The sequence below is a fragment of the Lemur catta genome, chromosome 7, assembly GCF_020740605.2.
Source record: "Lemur catta isolate mLemCat1 chromosome 7, mLemCat1.pri, whole genome shotgun sequence".
Taxonomy (NCBI): domain Eukaryota; kingdom Metazoa; phylum Chordata; class Mammalia; order Primates; family Lemuridae; genus Lemur; species Lemur catta.
The window spans coordinates 107,436,775-107,455,939 of NC_059134.1; the positions used below are offsets into that span (position 1 = coordinate 107,436,775).

General features: G+C 54.7%; 1 protein-coding gene across 1 annotated transcript in view; it reads left to right on the forward strand.

Annotated features, from left to right (window-relative positions):
* Positions 1-340: 340 nt before the first annotated feature.
* Positions 341-19,165, forward strand: part of AP2A2 (adaptor related protein complex 2 subunit alpha 2) — a 69,690-nt gene continuing 50,865 nt past the window's right edge. Inside the window, exon 1 of the mRNA XM_045558557.1 lies at positions 341-563. Coding sequence (XP_045414513.1) covers positions 497-563 — 67 coding nt within the window. The 5' untranslated portion in view covers positions 341-496. The remainder of the gene's footprint in view (positions 564-19,165) is intronic.

The following is a 19,165-nucleotide window of genomic DNA, read 5'->3' on the forward strand; positions in this document are numbered from 1 at the left end:
TCGCCCAGCTCAGAGGCTGCAGGGGCCTTTGGCCGGCGCTTAAGGCCTGGGGCGGGGGTGGTCCGGCAGTACCGGGTCCTGGCTGGGGGAGGATTTCCTCACTGGAGCCAGGGACAGCCCAAAGGTCGCCCCGGCTTCCTCCCGGCGCGCCCTGCGCGTGGCTGGGTGGCCTGGGCCGCCTCCAGGACGCGAACCTGCGGCCTCGGCGCGACCCAGGCGCGGCCCCGCCTTCGCGCCCGCGCCGCCGCCAGGGGGCGCCCGCGCCCTGCCCTCGACGTGCTCGCCCCCGCGCGGCCGCCCCAGCCGCCGGCGGTCGCCGCGCGCGAGCGTGCGCGTGCCCGCCGGTGCGGGCGTCGTGCGTGCGCGCGCGCGGCGGCGCAGAAAGCGGCGCTCGGAGGCTGAGGCGGCTGCGCGGCGGCGTCTTGGCGGCTCCGGCTCCGGCTCCCCGCGCTCCTCCGCCCGGGCCCGCCAGCCGGGCCGCTCCCGGAGCCCGGAGATGCCGGCCGTGTCCAAGGGGGACGGGATGCGGGGCCTGGCGGTCTTCATCTCGGACATCCGCAACTGTGAGTGGCCCGCGCCGCTCGGGCCTGCGGGCGGGGGGCGGCCCGGCGGGGCGGGCGCGGGGCTGCGGGGTCTGGGGCTGGGTGCGGGTTTGGCGCGCGGGGGTGCGGAGCGCGGGGTCTGGGGCGGGGGGCGGGTTTGGCGCGCGGGGGTGCGGAGCGCGGGGTCTAGGGCGGGGGTGCGGAGCGCGGGTGCGGGGTCTAGGGCGGGGGACGCGGAGAGCGGGGTCCAGGGTGCGGCGCGCGGGTGCGTGTCTAGGGCGCGGGGCGCGGGCGGGCGCGGGGCCTGCGGAGCGGGCGGGCGGCGTCGACCCCCCGCGCCCCACCCTGGTCGCTGGCCCGCGCGGGTGCGGGGTACTGTGGCCCCGCCGAGGGGGTTCCAGCCAAGACGCCCCTCCCCAGCATGATGTCATCCCGGTCTTTCTAGTAGCGGAGCATTTAACCCCGCGTCTTCCAAAACAGCGTGGCTTTGCGCTGCGGGAGCGGAAATCCGCAAATCCGCATCTTCCTGGGGAACATCTATCCCCGACCTGGGTCGGTGGCTTATTGCGCCCTGATTAGATCTCACCCGCTGCGATTAGAATGACTCATCCCCCCGGGGGGCCGGACCGGAGCGGGCCGCTGTGGGTGGCCTCGGACTGCGTGGCCCGCGGCTCCGGGCAGCCCTCTCGGCCGCACGCGTGTCCCGGGGCAGGAGTCCGCGCGGGGACCGAAGCCGGCGCCTGGCCTGTTAGAGGGACGTGCAGGGTGGGTGCACGGCCCACCGATTATTTTGGCTTTGGTGTGCGGAGACGATCCCCTTATCCAATTTAAGGGGGGGAAAAAAGTCAGTTTCCTGTCTGGTATGTTTATTTTTTCCTTGTTATCCAGCCAATAGTTAGTTGACTTGGTGATTTTTGTTACCTTAGGTTTAATGTATGTTTTTGTGACCTCATCTAGTGATCACCTTCCCTTTGCACTCTCAGCTCCTTACCCGGGCGGAGGATCAGGAGGACAGTCTGGTTCTGCCACAGACTCTGTGGAAGGGTAGAAGACTTCCTGTCCCTTCCCTACTCTGCAAGAAAAGGCTAGAAACACACTCCCAGATCAGCACCTTTCCTTTTCCTTTGCTACATAATGAAATTTCCAAGACTACAGTGTTCGTAATCGAAATGCCTTTTGTAAAACTAAGTGTGCATATTACTTGCTAACGGACCTCTTGGGCAAAGGCTTAGCAGCCTTAAATTAGGCATAGCGTCTGTTCTTCCATTTTTGAAGAAAATTGCATTGGGCAGGACATTGGGATTGAAAACCATTTTCTCAGATAGTCACCCACTTATTGGATGCACATTCTGTGCCGGGTCCTCCATTTGACAAGACAGTGCCTGCCACAGAGTACAGCAGTCCTCCCTTTTTTCAGGTTTCAGTTACCCACGGTCAACTGGGGTCTGAAAATAGGTGAGTATAGTACAGTATGATATTCTGAGAGAGAGAGAGACCACATTCACGTAACTTATTTATAGGTTTTTTTTGTTTTGTTTTGTTTTTGTTTTTTTGAGACAGGGTCTCACTCTGTCACCCCAGGCTAGAGTGTCGTGGCATCAGCCTAGCTCACAGCAATTGCAAACACCTGGGCTCAAGCGGTTCTCCTGCCTCAGCCTCCCCGGTAGCTGGGACTACAGGCATGCACTACCTTGCCCGGCTAATGTTTTCTATTTTTAGTATAGACAGAGTCTCGCTCTTGCTCAGGCTGGTCTCGAATTCCTGAGCTCAGGTGATCCTCCTGCCTCAGCCTCCGAGAGTGCTGGGATTACAGGTGCGAGCGAGCCCCTGCGTCCGACCTTACAGTATATTGTTACAGTTGTTTTGTTGTTAGTTATTGTTAATCTGTTACTGAGAGATTTTTTTAAATAAAGCCTAGTTTGTAAATTTAACTTCATGATCGGTATGCATGGGTAGGGAAAAACATAGTTCGTATAGGGTTTGGTACTATCTGAGGTTTCAGGCATCCGCTGGGGGTCTTGGAACATACCCTCTGTGGAAAAGGGGGAACCACTATACTCTGTAAGTACCTATTGACTGTCTGTGTAGACCAGACTTTTCCCACCTTGGCACAGCTGACATTTGGGGCTGGATCATCCTTTGTTGTGGGGGACTGTCCTGTGCCTTGTAGGGTGTTCAGCAGCACTAGATGCCTCAGTTGTGACAACCCAAAATGTCTCCAGACATTGACCAATGTCCTCTGAGGGTCAAAGTTGTCCCTCTTGAGAACCACTGGTGTAGACCAATGAATAAGACCATTCTTCCTGTGAAGGAGCTGTTAGAAGAAGAGGGCACCTAGTCCTTCCTGGGGGAGCGGGGTTTCTGTCTAATGTGGCCGTTCCTCAGAAACAGCCTTCCAGCCTTGTTGTCGCGGTAGCTCTCGTCAGCCACGGCGCTGTTCCTCCAAGCAGTGTCTTCAGTCTGTGGTGCCGTTCCTCAGCGTGGCTCGGTGTCCCCTGCAGCACCGTAGGCTCCACGAGGTGGGGACCGTGTCTTGCTCGTCACATCACGTTCCACCCACAGCATCTGGCACGTGATGTGTACCCAGTGAGCGGACAGAAGAGTGAGCCGGGGAAGACCTCCCCCAGGATGTGATTCTTGGGCCGGTTTTGTCCAAAGGGCACATCGGGCAGAAGACTGCGGTGTTGGAGCAGCAGCAGGGAATTAATGTTGTAGAGTGTGGGCTGGTGCCCGGAGATGGGATTGGAGAGCCGGCCGGCCCGAGCTGGTCTGAGCCGGGCCCCTGTGTTGCAGGGACAGGAGTCACTGCTCCCCCCTCCCCCGGCCGGCTGGCCGGCTCTGGTTTTGGTGCTTGTGGTGTTGCCATTGGCGAGTGGCAGGAGCAGCCAGGCTTGTGGGGAGGTCACTGGGCAGGCGGCCAAGGCACTTGACCCTGCTCCGTCTCTTACCAGCTCCGTGGCTGGAAACCAACTGCCAGATGAAGGGGTAGATTTTGAGCTCAAGTATCGTTGAAGTCTGTTTCAACTCTACATTGCAGCTCCCTTTTACTTCTCTGACCAGTTTCTTAAGTTTCCCGTCTGAGACCCTGTGGTGAGAATCCGAGGGCGGTGGTGAGGGGCATGTGGAAGCCGGCTGAGCGGCCCTGCGTCTGTGTGCGGCCAGGGTGGCCTTCTGCTCCTGCCCGGCTGGCAGCCTGGCTTCTCCTGGGCAGGAATGAATAGGCTCCGAGATGTGGAAAGGTTTCCTGTGTCATGCCCTGCCACTCAAAGCTGTGGCTTTTGTGGCTCAGGTAGTGAACTAATTAGTGTCTCAGGAAATTCACCCTTTCTGAGGAACTTTAACCCAGGTGCCACTGAATTTGGCTAATATGAATTCAGCGTATGGGAGTTAATAAACTGTTTCTCTCTTTTTAATTGTCATTAAAAACAATTTTAGACTTTTTATTTAGTCTCAGTGTTTTAAATAATTATTTTGAAATAATTACAGATTTACAGGAGGTTGCAAAGAAATGGACAGGGGCGGGGAGTTCCCTGGCATTCTCCTCCCCGCCTTTCCGAATGCGGACGTCTGGCGTAACTGCAGGACGTTTTCAACATTAGGAAGCTGACGTTGGTACAACTCCTCGGGCATATTCAGATGTCATTAGTTTTGCATGTGCCCACGTGTGTGTGTGTTTGTGTGTGGGTGTTCTGTGTGGTTTTAGCACCCACAGCTTTGTGTAGCCTCCACCTCAGTCGAGATGTAGAACTGTCCTGTCATCACAGGGCACCTCCATGCTGCCCCGTGTAGCCATGCCACTGCTCCCTTCTGAAGCCACTGGTCTATTCTCTGTCTCTGTGATTTTGTGATCTCGGGGGTGCAGTTTCGGTGGACTGGTACACTGTGTGACCTTCTGAGATTTTTCACTCAGTACAATCCCGGCGAGGTCTGTCCGGGCTGTTGCGTTGATTGGTGTTACAGTGAAGGAAAAGATTCCAAGAAAACAAAAGAACTGCTGAGATTGGGGAAACGAGAAAAGTATTATTTGCTGTTTGCTCAGTTATTTTGGAACTTTCATGTGCTTTTCCGTAAGTGAAACGTCCTTGAAGAGGAAGGAGTCCTGTCTGAGGTAATCATCACATCTGTATGCGTTGCTGTTGACGTGCCAAAGCCAGGCTCTGAGAATTGCCTGCAGGATCATCAGGAGAGGTGACAGGTTCTTGTGAGACCGGTCATGTTGCCAGGAACGTGACTTGGGGCAGGAAATGGCCACTTATTCCCTGCCTGTGGTGCTGGGCTGTGCAGATGCATCTGTTACACACACTTCCATCCGTGGCGTTTGTTTAACCCTCCAGGTACTCCCAGGAAGGGAAGCAGTGTCAGCCAGTTGGCAGTGATGAATCTCCGTGTTTTTGAAGACGGGTGCAGTTTCTGTGCAGGTGCGGTGTTAAACTGGAGAATAATTATCAGCGCTCTGCTCACTGAGGTTGGCGTAAAACTTGGTCTCTTCCATTTCTGTTAACTTTATTGGTATGTGACTAAATTAAAAAAATTTGTTCATAAAATTCCCTTGCTATGGAGTCATACATTAGACATGGAGAAACTGAACATAAAAGTTTAAATTCTGCTTTAAACTTCAGTGTAAAAATTGGACATAAAGTTGTACTTGATTTTCCTGCATAGTAATAAAGATCGGAATCCGAGTTGGTCAGTCTGCTTTTAAATTTTTTAAAGAACCTTAAAAGTTAGAAGTTCGTTTTGTCTTTTTGACTGTACATTTAAAAAATGCTGACTTTTAGAAAAAGAATGCTCTTCTTGCATATCTTCTTTTGCACTGTTATGCATAATTTATATTCCTTAGAAACCAATTCAGGAAGTGTGGTGGGAGGGTTAGCGGAGGGTTGGGCCGCTGGGCCAGAGGGGGAAGCAGGTCTTTGCTGCAGGTTGAATTTTTCTGCCAAGTGGTAGTTGCTGCGTCTAGAAATACGTGGGTGGTCTCCACAGTCTTTCCCTCTGGCTCCTCTGAAGGGCAGGGTCACTGCTGCTTGTATGGCAAGTTGACCTGTCCCAGCGATAAGCGTATTCTGTGCCAGATACTTAGCATTACTTCTCTTTCCTCTTAAAATGATTTTCACTCTATTGCTTTTGGCAATAGTCTGTGTCAGGATTTTGTAGTCGAGGAGTTATTGGAAAGGCTGTCTTTGTGGGATTAGATGGCATTTCCTTGGCTCTTAAAAAAATCAAACAGGGTCAGGTCAGAGGGGAAAACTGGGTTCTGATGTAGAAAGTGATATTCCAGGCTGGGCGCGGTGGCTCACGCCTGTAATCCTAGCAGTCTGGGAGGCCGAGGCAGGAGGATTGCTCGAAGTCAGGAGTTCGAGACCAGCCTGAGCAAGAGCGAGACCCTGTCTCTACTAAAAATAGAAAGAAATTATCTGGACAGCTAAAAATATATATACAAAAAAATTAGCCGGGCATGGTGGCGCATGCCTGTAGTCCCAGCTACTCGGGAGGCTGAGGCAGGAGGATCGCTTGAGCCCAGGAGTTTGAGGTTGCTGTGAGCTAGGCTGACGCCACGGTACTCACTCTAGCCCGGGCAACAGACTGAGAATCTGTCTCAAAAAAAAAAAAAAAGAAAGAAAGTGATATTCCAGGGAGATTTTGCACTGATGCGAATGCAGAGTTTGGATGCGTGGCTTGGCTCCTGGGCAGGAGAGGCGGGGAGCCCCTCCATGAGCCCCTCCGAGCCTCCCGTCTGCTTTGCGTCACCTTCAGCCTGGGGCCACCCTCCCTTAGCTCAAATCTCAAAAAACATTATATGGTTCTAAAAACCAGAAGTCTTTCTGTAAGTCTGTAGTAAACTTGTTTGGGAAAAGCGCGGGACCCTTGCTGCCAGGAGGCTGTGTGTGGCCTCCTTCCCGCGGGGGGGTTCTGGAGTCTCCCACTCTGGTGCTTGCAGGCCCCGCCCCTCTGTGACGGCCCGTGTGATGTGCACGTGGGACACACCGTGCTCCCCAGCGTCTGAGCAGTGCTGAATTCTGGAACAAATTTGGCCTCAGAGTTTGGATAAGAGATGAGGACCTGCTGAGTTGAGACGATGTGGGGTTCAGAGAAGCAGAACCCATCCCTGCTGCCCGGAGGAGCTCGCAGACAAATGGGAGCCGAGTTCTCAGAGCGTGTTGCTGCATTCAGGACTGTCTGTGTAGGACCAGGAGGACATCGGATGGACAGGCGGGTCCTGGCCCTGCAGGCGCTCTCCGTGTGGCGGCAGGGAGGTCACAGAGGGAGGCCGAGGGACGTGATGGGGCACACAGGTGCTTGGGCATCTGCAGAGGCCAATTCCAAGCTGGACTTTGGAACACTTCACGTGTGTGGCCTTGTCAAGCAAGTGTTCTTTTTTCTGTCAAATATGACTGGTCCAGTCTCGCTTCTCCCCATCCAGTGTCACAAGGTGACAACGTGAGTGTAGCATGAATGGGAGTGTCCCCTCCCAGGCCACCCTCTCACATCGTTGGTCTGCACAGAGTCTGGCCTGATTTAAGCAGCGCTGAGGTTTGATACTGAAACTGCAAGTTTGGGAGTTAGAAAGTTGGATGGCTTCAGGTGGCTTCCAATGCTGTTTGGAGTAAGTTTTACCCCAGCTAAGAAAAAATTGAATGACACTCACTTAAACAGAAGTGAACAGTTTCCACCAGGCCACGTGTCTCAAGACTTAGGTTATAAAACCATATTTGCTGACTGTGGCAGCGTGTTGCTTCTCAGAGTCTTCCTGACTTTGGTGCCAAAGCTGAGAAGGTTGAAATGTCTTAGAGAGTCGTATGTGCGGGTTTATCTTGGGGAAATGTCAGGGTGGGTAGGACGGGCTCCAGTGGGCCTTCTGAGGCCGTGTGGTGAGGACAGGGCTGCGAGGGTCTGGCTGGGGGGCAGCCTGCTTTGCACTGGTACCCTGGGCACTAGAGTTGGGAAGACCCCCAAGAAGAGCGGGGGCAGCGAGGCACACGGTGCCAGGCGAGAGAGGCGGGTTGGATGGTGTGTCTGTGCTGCGGGCGCTGGACGGCCTGTAAGATACGCTGTGAGCTTGTGACCACGCTCTGGCCCCTGCCTGCATTTCGGACGTGACTTCCTGCCAGCTGCTCACACTTCTTCCTTCCACATCGTTGGCAGAGAGGAGCAGGACGGGCCCAGGCTCAGCTGGTGATCGGCCTGTGGGCAGTGGGGTTGTACAGACTTCTGGGGGGTGGCGAGGTGGGAGGAGCCCAGGGTGAGGGGGGCCCGGGGTGCTGGGCAGTGATGTGCCTGCCTCTGCCCCGGCCCCGAGGGAGGGGTCCTTCTGTCCTGCCCTGCTGAGGTCTCACTCAGCTTCTGAAACTGAGCTGTGGCTCAGGAGGACGGGTTTGTTCGTTTAGGAAAAAACCAGCCAGGGTTGGGGTCAGGTCCTGTCCTGCTTGCCTTCCCGCCTTTGCAGAGTGTGGTCCTGTTGAGAGCCTGGACTCTTAATTTTTGCCTGCAATTTAGATTCAGGGTTGTGGTGGTCCTGCATTCACACTTGTCCTTGTATTTAAGGTATTTCTCATTTACCTTTCTTCCTGCCCACCCGAAGATTGGTATTTGTCTACAGGATTGCTTACACATGGAGAGGCCACATCCGAGTTGGATTGCCTGGTTTTGTCCTGCATTGTGGGGTTTTTCTTACCTTTAAAATCCCTTCCCAGCCTGAGCAAGAGTGAGACCCCACCTCTACTAAAAACAGAAAAAAGTAACTGGGCATGGTGGCCTGTGTCTGTAGTCCCAGCTACTCGGGAGGCCGAGGCAGGAGGATCGCTTGAGCCCAGGAGTTTGAGGTTGCTGTGAGCGAGGCTGACGCTACTGCACTCCAGCCTGGGCAACAGAGTGAGACTCTGTCAAAAAAAAAAAAAAAAAAAAAAAAACCCTTCCAATGGCAATGCAGAGTGCAGTGAGGATCAGTGTACCTGAAGCGCTCTGAGCTCCTTAGGGCGGCGGTGCTGTCTTAGGGTCTCCGGATTTGTGTTTTGCTTTTTCTGTGGATAACCTGCCTTCGTGTGGTGTAGCCGAGATGGCAAGTGTGTGTTTCTGTTGCAGTTGAGAAATGTAGAAAAAAGGGCACTAAAGTGACGTTGAATATTGAATAGTCTTTTAAAATGGTCAAAGAAAATGTATCAGCATTTCAGAATACTTTTGGATTGCATTTATTGCTATTGAAAAATACGGTTTTGTAGCCGTTTTTTGGTCACGTATAGTACAGCCAAACCAGAGCCTTATCTTGAACCCCATTTGCCGGTCAGAATTAGAAAGTCTGGTGACGGGGTCTGTGCTGGTCGTTCGGGGCAGGGGCGGGACACCCACCCCCGGTAATCTTCCTCTTCCTTCCCTGGGTAGAGTCCTCACAGTCTGTTACTTTTAATTAACTTGTATCTTCTCAGTTAATTCTTTAAACTTTTGTTGCCTTATGATTTGTGATCTGAGTTGTTCTTGCATAGAGTAGCACACGTAGCTGAGAATGTGGAGGAGGAGGAGTGAGGTGAGGTCTGTGGGTCAGTCGGTGCTAAGCGGTTCCGTCCCTGAGGTTCTGCCTCCTTGCGATTGTCCACAGAACGTGGCTGTGGGTCCCTGAGCGTGGACGCTGGGTGCTCCTGAGTGTGGAGGTTTGTTGATGTGCACTGTTTTTTTCTTAATCAGTCTACGTTGGGCTTTGATTGATGTGTATTTTTTTTTTTTGAGACAGAGTCTCACTTTGTTGCCTGGGCTAGAGTGAGTACCGTGGTGTCAGCCTAGCTCACAGCAACCTCAAACTCCTGGGCTTAAGCAATCCTCCGGCCTCAGCCTCCTGAGTAGCTGGGACTACAGGCATGCGCCACCATGCCCGGGTAATTTTTTCTATATATATTTTTAGTTGTCCAGATAATTTATTTCTATTTTTAGTAGAGACGGGGTCTCGCTCAGGCTGGTCTCGAACTCCTGACCTCGAGCGATCCACCCGCCTCGGCCTCCCAGAGTGCTAGGATTACAGGCGTGAGCCACCACGCCCAGCCTGATGTGTATTCTTTGAGACGGAGTCTGGCTCTGTCGCCCGGGCTAGAGTGCCGTGGCGTCAGCTTAGCTCACAGCAACCTCAAACTCCTGGGCTCAAGCGATCCTCCTGCCTCAGCCTCCCAAGTAGCTGGGACTACAGGCATGCGCCACCACATCTGGCTAATTTTTTTCTATATATATTTTTAGCTGTCCAAATCATTTCTTTCTATTTTTAGTAGAGACAAGGTCTCTCTCTTGCTCAGGCTGGCCTCGAACTCCTGACCTTGAGCGATCCTCCTGCCTCAGCCTCCCAGAATGCTGGGATTACACGCGTGAGCCACCACGCCTGGCCTCAATCTGTTTTTTTTTAAGTACCCAAGGAAATACAATTCCTCATCTGACGTTCTCATTGGTTTGCTGTGATTTTGCCGCACCTGGAGAGTGTGCACGGTGTTTTGAAGGTGACGCGTTTCAAAGGTGGTTCTTCACTTCTCCAGGCTCTGTCTCCTGACACAGTTGTGCCGTTCGCTCGTCCGTGCGGCAGGCCTGCCGGTGCCAGTCACTCCTGTGGGCGCTCGGGTTGCTTCCGTGCTCAGCCACGTGGGCAGAGTCGTGTGTGTCTGTTTACGTCTGTCTGTATGTCTGTCCCTCATGCAGAAAGGTACAGTGGGCAGGGGGCTTGCAGTTTTGAGGAAGTGGTCAGGTTGGCCAGAGAAGGTGGGTTTCAGGAAGCGTGCAGGCGTTACGGAAGGGGGCCGTGGCGTGGGCCGCAGAGGCCGCAGGTGGGAGTGCGGGCGTGTGAGGCAGAGGCCGTCCGTGAGCGTGGCGAGTAGCAGTGAGGGCAGGTCACGTGTGGCCTGTGGGAATTCCTTCAGCGCAGGAGTGGTCTGATCCCAGTTACTGTTTTTAACAAGCTCATTCTGGCTTCTCTCTTGCGAATGAACAGTAGGGGCGCCGTGGCCGGTTGTTGCCACGAGCAGTTGGAGGGAGATGAGGGGTCTGGCCTCCGGCGCCTCCCTGGACCTCGACCCTGTCTCCTCCACGCGGGGAGACCTCCAGGCTGTCCGGGTCCCTCTCCCCGGCAGTGGGCTGGAGTGGTTGTGAGGCTCCGTGACCACTGTTCTCCGTGGTCTGTTGTCCAGTGTCTAAAAACTAGTGTTTCGTATGTTTTTGCTCAGATTTTTAGTTGTTTCAGGTGAGAGGGTGAATCTGGTCCCTGTTTGTGGCCAGCAGGTTTTGAGGAGAGATGGTGAGTTTGGAGCTGGACAGGTAGGACGGGTTCAGAGAGGAGGTCTGGGCTGGAGGGAGCGCGATGGGGCAGAGGGTGGGTGGTGGCTGAGGCCTCACGGCAGCCACTGAGGGGGAGGGAAGCCATCAGAACGCACGCGGCACTCCCTTCCCCTCGGTCGCTGGCTGCCCTGGGGCTGTCTGGTCTTCACAGCAGTCCTTTACATAGGTGCTGTGATGCTCCGTATGTTACAGGTGAGGAAACTGAGGCACAGCTGCCAGGAGCACACGCCTGCCTGTGGAGAGGTCGGGCGGGCTGTGCAGCCCCAGGCTGCTGAAGCGCAGGCCACGGGTCGGTGAGTGGGCAGGCGGGGAGGAGTGCTGGATTCTTTTCTCAACAACACCGTTGTCATCTCACAGGTCCCCAGTATTGGGTCTCACGGGCCCCTTTCTGGAGCCTCTGGGGCTGAATTCAGCTCCTGCACCAGTGACTGGGGTCCCCACTCCTCGCTGGCAGTCGGCTCTGGGCAGTCCTTGGTCCTGGACCCTGATTCCTGCTCCCTTCTCCCACCTCCAGGCAGAGACAGCTTTCTGCCTATCAGGGCTGCTGTGATGCCAGCAGCGTCCCCTGCCTCCTTCTGGCCGCAGCGTCCGGTGCCTGCAGGACCCTGGAGCTGGCTGTGGGCATTCTGCCCACCACGGTGGGGTCAGGACAGTTCCTGTTTTTTTAAGGTTAATTTGTTTGTTCAACAAATTGAACACCTATTTTGTGTGGTAAATAAGAGGTGAGGGTACCTGCTCTCCGGGCTTGCTTTATAGCCAGATGACGTGAGGCCTAGTACGTTACTACTGTGCTAACGGAAGAATAAAGCAGGAAAGGAGTAAGACGTGTTGGTGGGGGTTGCAGTCTGGAAAGTATGGCTGGGGTCACCGGGAGGCCAGCGTGGCTGGAGTGGAAGGAGGTGGGCAGAGAGTTGGGGACATCAGAGCTGTGGGGGGCGAGGCAGGCGGGGGGCTCGCAGGCCGTTATGAGAACTCTGCTCCTGCCCTGTGGGCACGGGAGCCAGGGGAGGGCTAGCAGAGAAGGGCCTCACGTTTTGACAGGGGTGGGGAAGTGGCCAGGCCAGGTGAGCAGTGAGGACGAGGCCTGGGAGGTGGAGGAGTGGGAGCATGTTGTCTCCTGGCAGGAAGACCAAGAAGGGCCAGGAGGTTGGGGCTCAGAGAGGCAGAACCCAGGGCAGAGGTGCAGGTGGCTGGTGACTGTCCCCGTGGTCTCCGGAGGCGAGGTGGGGCTGGGGGTCCACGAGGCTGGGCAGTAAAGCTGCAGGGCTGGGCGTGTGGGCTCACTGCACAGGCCGCTCTGCGGGCTCAGCTGCCAGTTGGTCAAGAATTGGATCTCAGCGGGGAGGGTTTTGCCCAGTGAGCAGTGCCCCAGTGGGGGGTGGGGCTCGAGGATGTGCGTGACGGGCATCGTGGGGATGGTTTAGGTGACGGCTGAAGCTGGCTTGCGGGGATGGCCTGGAGTGGGAGGGGGCCGTGGTCCTGCGGGGCCAAAGGCTGTTGAGTGTTTGCTTTCTCCTGCCTGGAGCTGAGGTTGGGGCAGGGGGCGGCTGCAGCAGAGTGCAAGGAGGTCGTCGCACCACCAGGGTGTCACCAAGAGCTGGACGCTTCACGGGTGAGGAGTGTCGCAGGGAGGAGCGAGGGACGGGGAAGGACAACACGGGGAAGTGGCAGTGGGGAGCGGCAAGGACCTCTTCCCCGCTCCAGACTGAAGACGGGCTTTGCCGAAGCCTGGCAGGACCTTTCGGAGACCATGCTGGAGGGGAAGGCTGTCATCACGATCACGGCCACTACCGTCCGCCGTCCATGGTACAGCGGTGGGATCGTGGCTCCCCGTGGCTGTGGAGCTGGGGTAGAGTTTAAGGTGCAGCCCCTTTCTTCAGGAAGTAGGGGTAGCTGGAGTGAGGAGGCTGCCAGGCATGGAAAAATGGAATATTTAAGTTCACGATGGGACCTGGAAGGCCTCGAAGTCAGGGCGCAGAGTAGCAGGGCTTGGAGGGCTCATTCAGGGGGCGGGGGCCTGCTGGGGTCGCGGAGTGCATGCTGGGAGTGGGGTGGGGGCCTGCTGGGGTCGCGGAGTGCATGCTGGGAGTGGGGTGGGGGCCTGCTGGGGTCGCGGAGTGCATGCAGGGAGTGGGGTGGGGGCCTGCTGGGGTCGCGGAGTGCATGCGGGGAGTGGGTGGGGGCCTGCTGGGGTCATGGAGTGCATGCGGGGAGTGGGGTGGGGGCCTGCTGGGGTCGCGGGGTGCATGCGGGGAGTGGGGCCTAAGCTCTGCACCACCCCACACACACCCATGACCTACACCACCCACCAACACCTGCCCCCAAGCCCCGTTCGTCTGTGGAAAACCGGTCCCTGGGGCCAGAAAGGTTGAGGACTGCTGCTGCACTGCATTCTTCAGGTTTTGTGTTTTACAGACTGTTTCTGTGCTTTCTAGTCTGTTCCATGAAACTGTTGATTTATTTTTAGTTTTATAGTGAGTAATTGGTGAGGTCTTCCCAGTAGCATTCTGTTTTCTTTTTGCAGACAGTCTTGCTGTCACCTGGGCTAGAGCACAGTGTCGTCATCATAGCCACAGCAACCTCACGCTCCCGGGCTCAGGCGATCCTCCTGCCTCAGCCTCCCTAGGAGCTGGGAGTACAGGTGTGTGACACCATGCCCGGATAATTGTTTCTATTTTTAGTAGAGAGGGGGTCTCGCTCTTGCTCAGGCTGGTCTCGAACTCCTGAGCTCAAGAGAGCCTCCCGCCTCGGCCTCCCAGAGTGCTGGGATCACAGGCGTGAGCCACCGAGCCCGGCCAGCATTCACTTTTGTTTGCTTGTTTAGTCTTGTCCTTCCTTAAATGTTCTTAAAAAATTTACAAAAAAATCAAAGAATGTAGTTTGAAAAGTTAATTCTAAGACACTGGCCACTGCCTTCCTCCCATTCCTAAACCTGAGTCAGTTATTTTCATTTTATAGCTGTTTCTTCTCATATTTACGTAAACAAGGTTACTTATTAAGTCTAAATTACACGTGTATACTTACTGGTGTTTCCCCACAGTTAGTCATTACTTACTGACTTCTTATCGTGCAAGGTGAAGATTAACCCCTGCCCAAGTTCCTCTTCTCTCATTCTCTACCATGTCTAATATTTTATCAGATAATGTCTGAAAATATTGTTCTCAGCTGAGAATAATGGTTCAACTTTTAGTTCAACTTTTAATTTCTGGCCGGGCGCAGTGGCTCACGCCTGTAATCCCAGCACTCTGGGAGGCCGAGGCGGGCGGATCATTTGAGCTCAGGAGTTCGAGACCAGCCTGAGCAAGAGCGAGACCCCGTCTCTACTAAGCATAGAAAGAAATTATACACACAGCTAAAAATATATATAGAAAAATTAGCTGGGCGTGGTGGCGCATGCCTGTAGTCCCAGCTACTCAGGAGGCTGAGGCAGGAGGATTGCCTGAGCCCAGGAGTTTGAGGTTGCTGTGAGCGAGGCTGACGCCACGGCACTCTAGCCCGGGCAACAGAGTAAGACTCTGTCTCAAAAAAAAAAAAAAAAATTTTTTTTTTAAATTTCTTTGGAGTTAATATTGCCCTTTTGCTTACTTTCTGATGTGTCTGTTGCTCTTTAGCCACAGACTTTTGGACCTTGCTGTGAAACCCCTTGGATGTGGTCATACCCCCGTGGCCTCTCAGCCCCTTCCCTATTGGAGATGCCCTCTGTGGAGAGTCTGCCCGGCTCCCACCCTGGCAGGCGCCCCCCGCCCTGGGGCCTTGCCTTCGCCAGGGTCCTCCTCGCAGATCAGCGCCAGCCCTCGCTGCTCACCCTGCTCTGGGGCCACAAGTCCGTCCTCCCTGTGCCCGTCTGCACCCGGTTAGCTGGCGCATTGCGGCACACCTGAGAAAGGGTAGACAGGAGATAAAAATGTCTTGGGATTTTGCATTCTTAAAAAATTGTATTTTTTACATTCATATTGATTTAGAATTTAGCTCAGGTAAAACTCTAGACTGGAAGTGATTTTTTCGTCAAGTTTGCAGGCAGGGTTTTCCTCTCAGTTTCCAGTGGTCTGAAATTTTAAGGCGGTATGCCCACGTGTGGTATTTGGTGGCCTGATTCAGTCTCGAAACTTGTGTCTTTCGGATTTGGGGAAAATGTTGTTATTTTATTTCTTTGATAGTTTTCTTTGTTTCATTTCATTTTCTCTTTTCTCAGTGTTCTTTCTTTCTTTTTATTTTTATTTTCTTTCTTTTTTTTCTTTTTTCTTTTTTCTTTTTTTCTTCTCATATTTAGAGGGACCAAAAGAGAAGTATTCTTCTAATAATAGTTGAAATTTCTACCTCCTGGCTTAAATTTTCTTACCTTTGTGTCTCCACTTGCATTTCCTTGTTTCTGCGGTGTTCTGTTTTCTCAGGCTCTGAAGTTTGTCCTCTAGCCCTTTTGTTGAGTTTTTGGTCTCCGCTGTCACTCATAATTTGAGAGCTTTCTGACGACCTGCCTGTTCCTTTTCGGTGGCATCTGTTTCTTCAAGCTGTATCTCGTCTGTGTAAAAATGTTTATTGTTTTGGAGTTGCCTTCTCTGCATGGTCTCTCTGCTTTGTCTCTCTGTGGGTCAGTTTTGGTCTCTGGCTTGTGCTGTGAGACCTCCCGCCATGCCTGGCCTGGTGACTGTCCTGACAGCCTGGGGCAGGGCTTCGGCAGGGGACTCGTTGCAGGGTGGCGGGTGAGGGAACCTGCGTGCTGGTCATCGTCCCGGAGCCGTTCAGTTCTGGGAACTCCAGTCTCTTCTCTTGCTCTGTGGGCGGGCGGCTGTTGTAAACCTGGCCTTCATCATGCTGGGCTGGAATGTCTCCCGTTCTTTGAGTCTGTCTCACCGTGGCCTCTTGCCCCCGACTTGGTGGCGCTTAGAGGTCCTACATTCCCACGTTCAGAGAGGAGCTCTTGTCTTCCGCTGGGTGAGGGGAGAGGGGCTGCCTGGCTGCAGGGTCACGTGGAGAGTCTGCTGTGCCTTCGTACAGACTCCAGCCCGTCCTCCTGACATCCGTCTCCACGGCTCCCGGCACCTGTCATTCCTGAGCCTTTGCAGGTTCTCTATTTTGAGAAGGTGTTTTTCTTTTTGGTCTCCTTCTATTGCTTGGAGTAGAGTGCAGTGGTGTCATTGCAGCTCACTGAAACCTCAAACTCCTGGGCTCAAGCAATGCTCGTGCCTCAGCCTCCCAAAGTGCTGGGACTGCAGGCGCTGCCCCCATACCCAGCCTTGGCCTGTTTTCCCTGTCCCCCCTCCTGCACGCAGTCGGGCCCAGCTTGCTCTTCTAGGCTGGGCCAGTCACCCTGTGACCATTGCTTTGGGCTGCCCACAGCTGGCTGTCAGTCGTTCTGTGATTATTTGTGTGCACAGAGACACGCCCGCGGTGACTGCTGTTTGTGCTTCTGACGGGTCCCTCCTTGAGAGGAGGCCTCAGGAAGAGCACACCCCCTTCAGCACTTCCAGCTTCTCGTTCTTAAATGAAGTAGTAACATCAGTCCTTTCATTGCGCAACGAGGCTCTCGCCAGCAAGCTTGTCTGGTGTTGTAAGTGGAACGTGGACCTCTGTGGCATTTGTCTCTCGCTGGAGTCAGCTGGGAGGACCTGGTTCTGCCTTAAACAGCGTGGCACGTCCTTCGCCTTGGACTTCTCAGGGCTTTCGGCTGCCGTGCTCCGAACCCAGAACCCAGGAGTCGGCGCGGGGGAGGCTGGAGGCCGGCAGGCCTTTGTGTCAGAGCCACGGTCCGGGCAGCGGAGGCCGTTTCTTGCCAGTAACGGAACACAGCAAGTGGAAGTTTCTCTTTGTAGTTCAGTCAGTAGGTTCTGTTATCGGTTACGATGAATCAATCCAGAAGATGTGAATACCTGAGTTTTCCAGACATTTATTTAAGCCCTGAACTCAAACTTTTAAACATAGGAATATTTTTTAGAATATCCTTTACCGTGGGGGAAGATACGAGGGAGACTCCCTTAGGTCAAGTGTTCATAAAAGACGTCTCTGAGGAGGTTTGGCGTTTAGGTGGGTCCTGAAGCTGCCTGGGGCCTGGAGGAGGGAAGGGCTGAGGGCCAGAGCGCTGGCGGCTGCCTGCGGGGCCTAAAGGCGGCGTGGCTGGGGCCAAGCCGGGCACAGCCAGTCACTGGGTGGGGCCAGAGCGAGCTGGGCTGGGAAGGGCTGGCAGTGGGTCCGAGTCCATCCTCGGAGCCGGGGGAGCTGCTGGAGAGCCGCGCGTGGCGACAGGTCTGGCTGTGTGGGAGATCGCCTGGCTCCCACGGAGGGCGTGCTGGGGAGGCCGGGAGTGGGCCGTGGGGGTCCAGACGAGGGATGATGGTGCCAGTGGACACGTGAGGACAGAGCATTCGTTTAGGGGAGAAGTGGGCAGAGTCACGGATAGGATGAGTTCTGTCGGAGGTAAAAACACGGCTTCACCTGCATTGGAGGGGATTCCACTGCCCAGTAAAAGCGTTTCTCAGCTCTGTCACCAGAAGCTCTTGGAACAGTTTTTAGCACACTATAAGCACTCAGGCATATGCCGTTGTTATTGAGCACCCACTGTATGCCGGGCATTCACCCTCACCAAACACTGGTGGAGGCGGAGCCTCCTGTCGTGCCCGGCACTGCTCTGGCTCTGGGACCGTAGCAGTGAATAAAACAGACAGAACTGCGTGCACCCATGAAGCTTGCATTCTAGTGGGCGGAAATAGAAAATACAAGGAAAATTTTGTGGTAGGTTAAAAGATAAGCACAACAGAGAAAATTTTTATTTTTTATTTTTTTAGAGACAGGATCTTGCTCTGTTGCCCAGGCTGGAGTGCAGTGGTGCCATCATAGCTCACTGCAGCCTCGGACTCCTGGGCTCAGGCGATTCTCCTGCCTCAGCCTCCCGAGTAGCTGGGATTATAGGCGCCACCACTCCCGGCCCACAGAGAAATACTGAGGAGGGAAGGTGACTGGGTCAGTGAGGATGCGGGTGTTCAATGTTCAGTGGAGGGACCAGGGTTGGCCCTGCTGTGAAGGTGGCCGTCGGGCAAAGACGTGAAGTGAGCGTAGCTGTGGGCCCCAGAGAGGTGGGGGGTGTCTCGGACACAGGGAACAGCAAGTGCGGTGAGTGGAGAGGCCTTGAGGGGCACGTGGGAGAAACAGCAGGAGGCCCGGGCGGCTGTCACAGAAGGTGGCAGGGGATTAGGTCAGGGGGGTAACAGAGCAGGGGGACAGGTGGCATAGGGCCACCTATAGAGCATCATGAAGATGGTGACTTTTTCCTCGAGTGCTGAACACTGCCTGAGTGTCCTCGAGCAGCTCAAGCCTGTGTACGGCTGAGTGCAAATGGTGCGAGATGAGTCGTGGGGTGTGTGATGACAGCTTTGGGGAGGTAGAGTGGCAGCAGGACACGCCCCAGGAGTTGGAGTGACTCCTACTGTGCGTAGGGCCCAGGAGTGCTGGAGGGCAAGGTAGGGGCGGCCAGGGCCAGACCAGGGAGCCGCCCCTCTGAGGCAGGTGGGCCACCTGGGAATTCCCAGCAGGGGGATGCCACTGGGCGGTTTCCTTTGTGCTAGTAGAATCGTCATTACGGGTTTGTAGAGGGGGCTCAAGCCTAGGCTGGGAGGCGGGAGAGCCAGTCAGGAGAAGCTCGATCTCTGTGATCCAGAGGACAGGGTCTGAACCAAGGCGGCAGGAAGGGAGTGGCAGGAGTGAATTTTAGGGGTTTAGAAAATGGGATCAGCGAGAGGTGTGATGCCGAAATACTCTCAGTGGCTGTGCGTCTACGCCAGAAATGCCGTTTGGCTGGAATGGTGGGGTGAGGGCCTCTGTAAACCCAGGCCTCCATGAGAACAGTGAAACACTGGTGTAAAAATGGTCAAAGTCAACTTTGCCAGAACTCTGGACATTAACCAAAGATTGCAGCAATCACAGGAGCGTTTATCTGTGAAAAACTGCTGAACCTCTGAGTTGGCCTCCTCCCATTGTCCTCTCGCCAGCTGCGAGGGAACCTTGGAAACCAGCGGCCTTGACTCCACTGGAGGGGACAGATCCAGCGTGGAGCCCCTCAGAGCATCCCGTCTGCAGAGCATCGTCACTGTCCTTGTTGCTCATTTGGAGACAGGGTCCCACCCGGCCTCCCAGGCTGGAGTGCAGTGGCTCAGTCGTACCTCACTGCAGCCTTGATTCCTGGGCTCAAGTCATCCTCCTGCTTTGGCCTCCCAAGTAGCTGGGACTACAGATATGTGTCACCAGGCCTGGCTAATTTTTAAATTTTTTTTGTAAAGGCAGGGTGTTGCTATGTTACCTAGGCTGGTCTCAAACTCCTGGCCTGAAACAGTCCT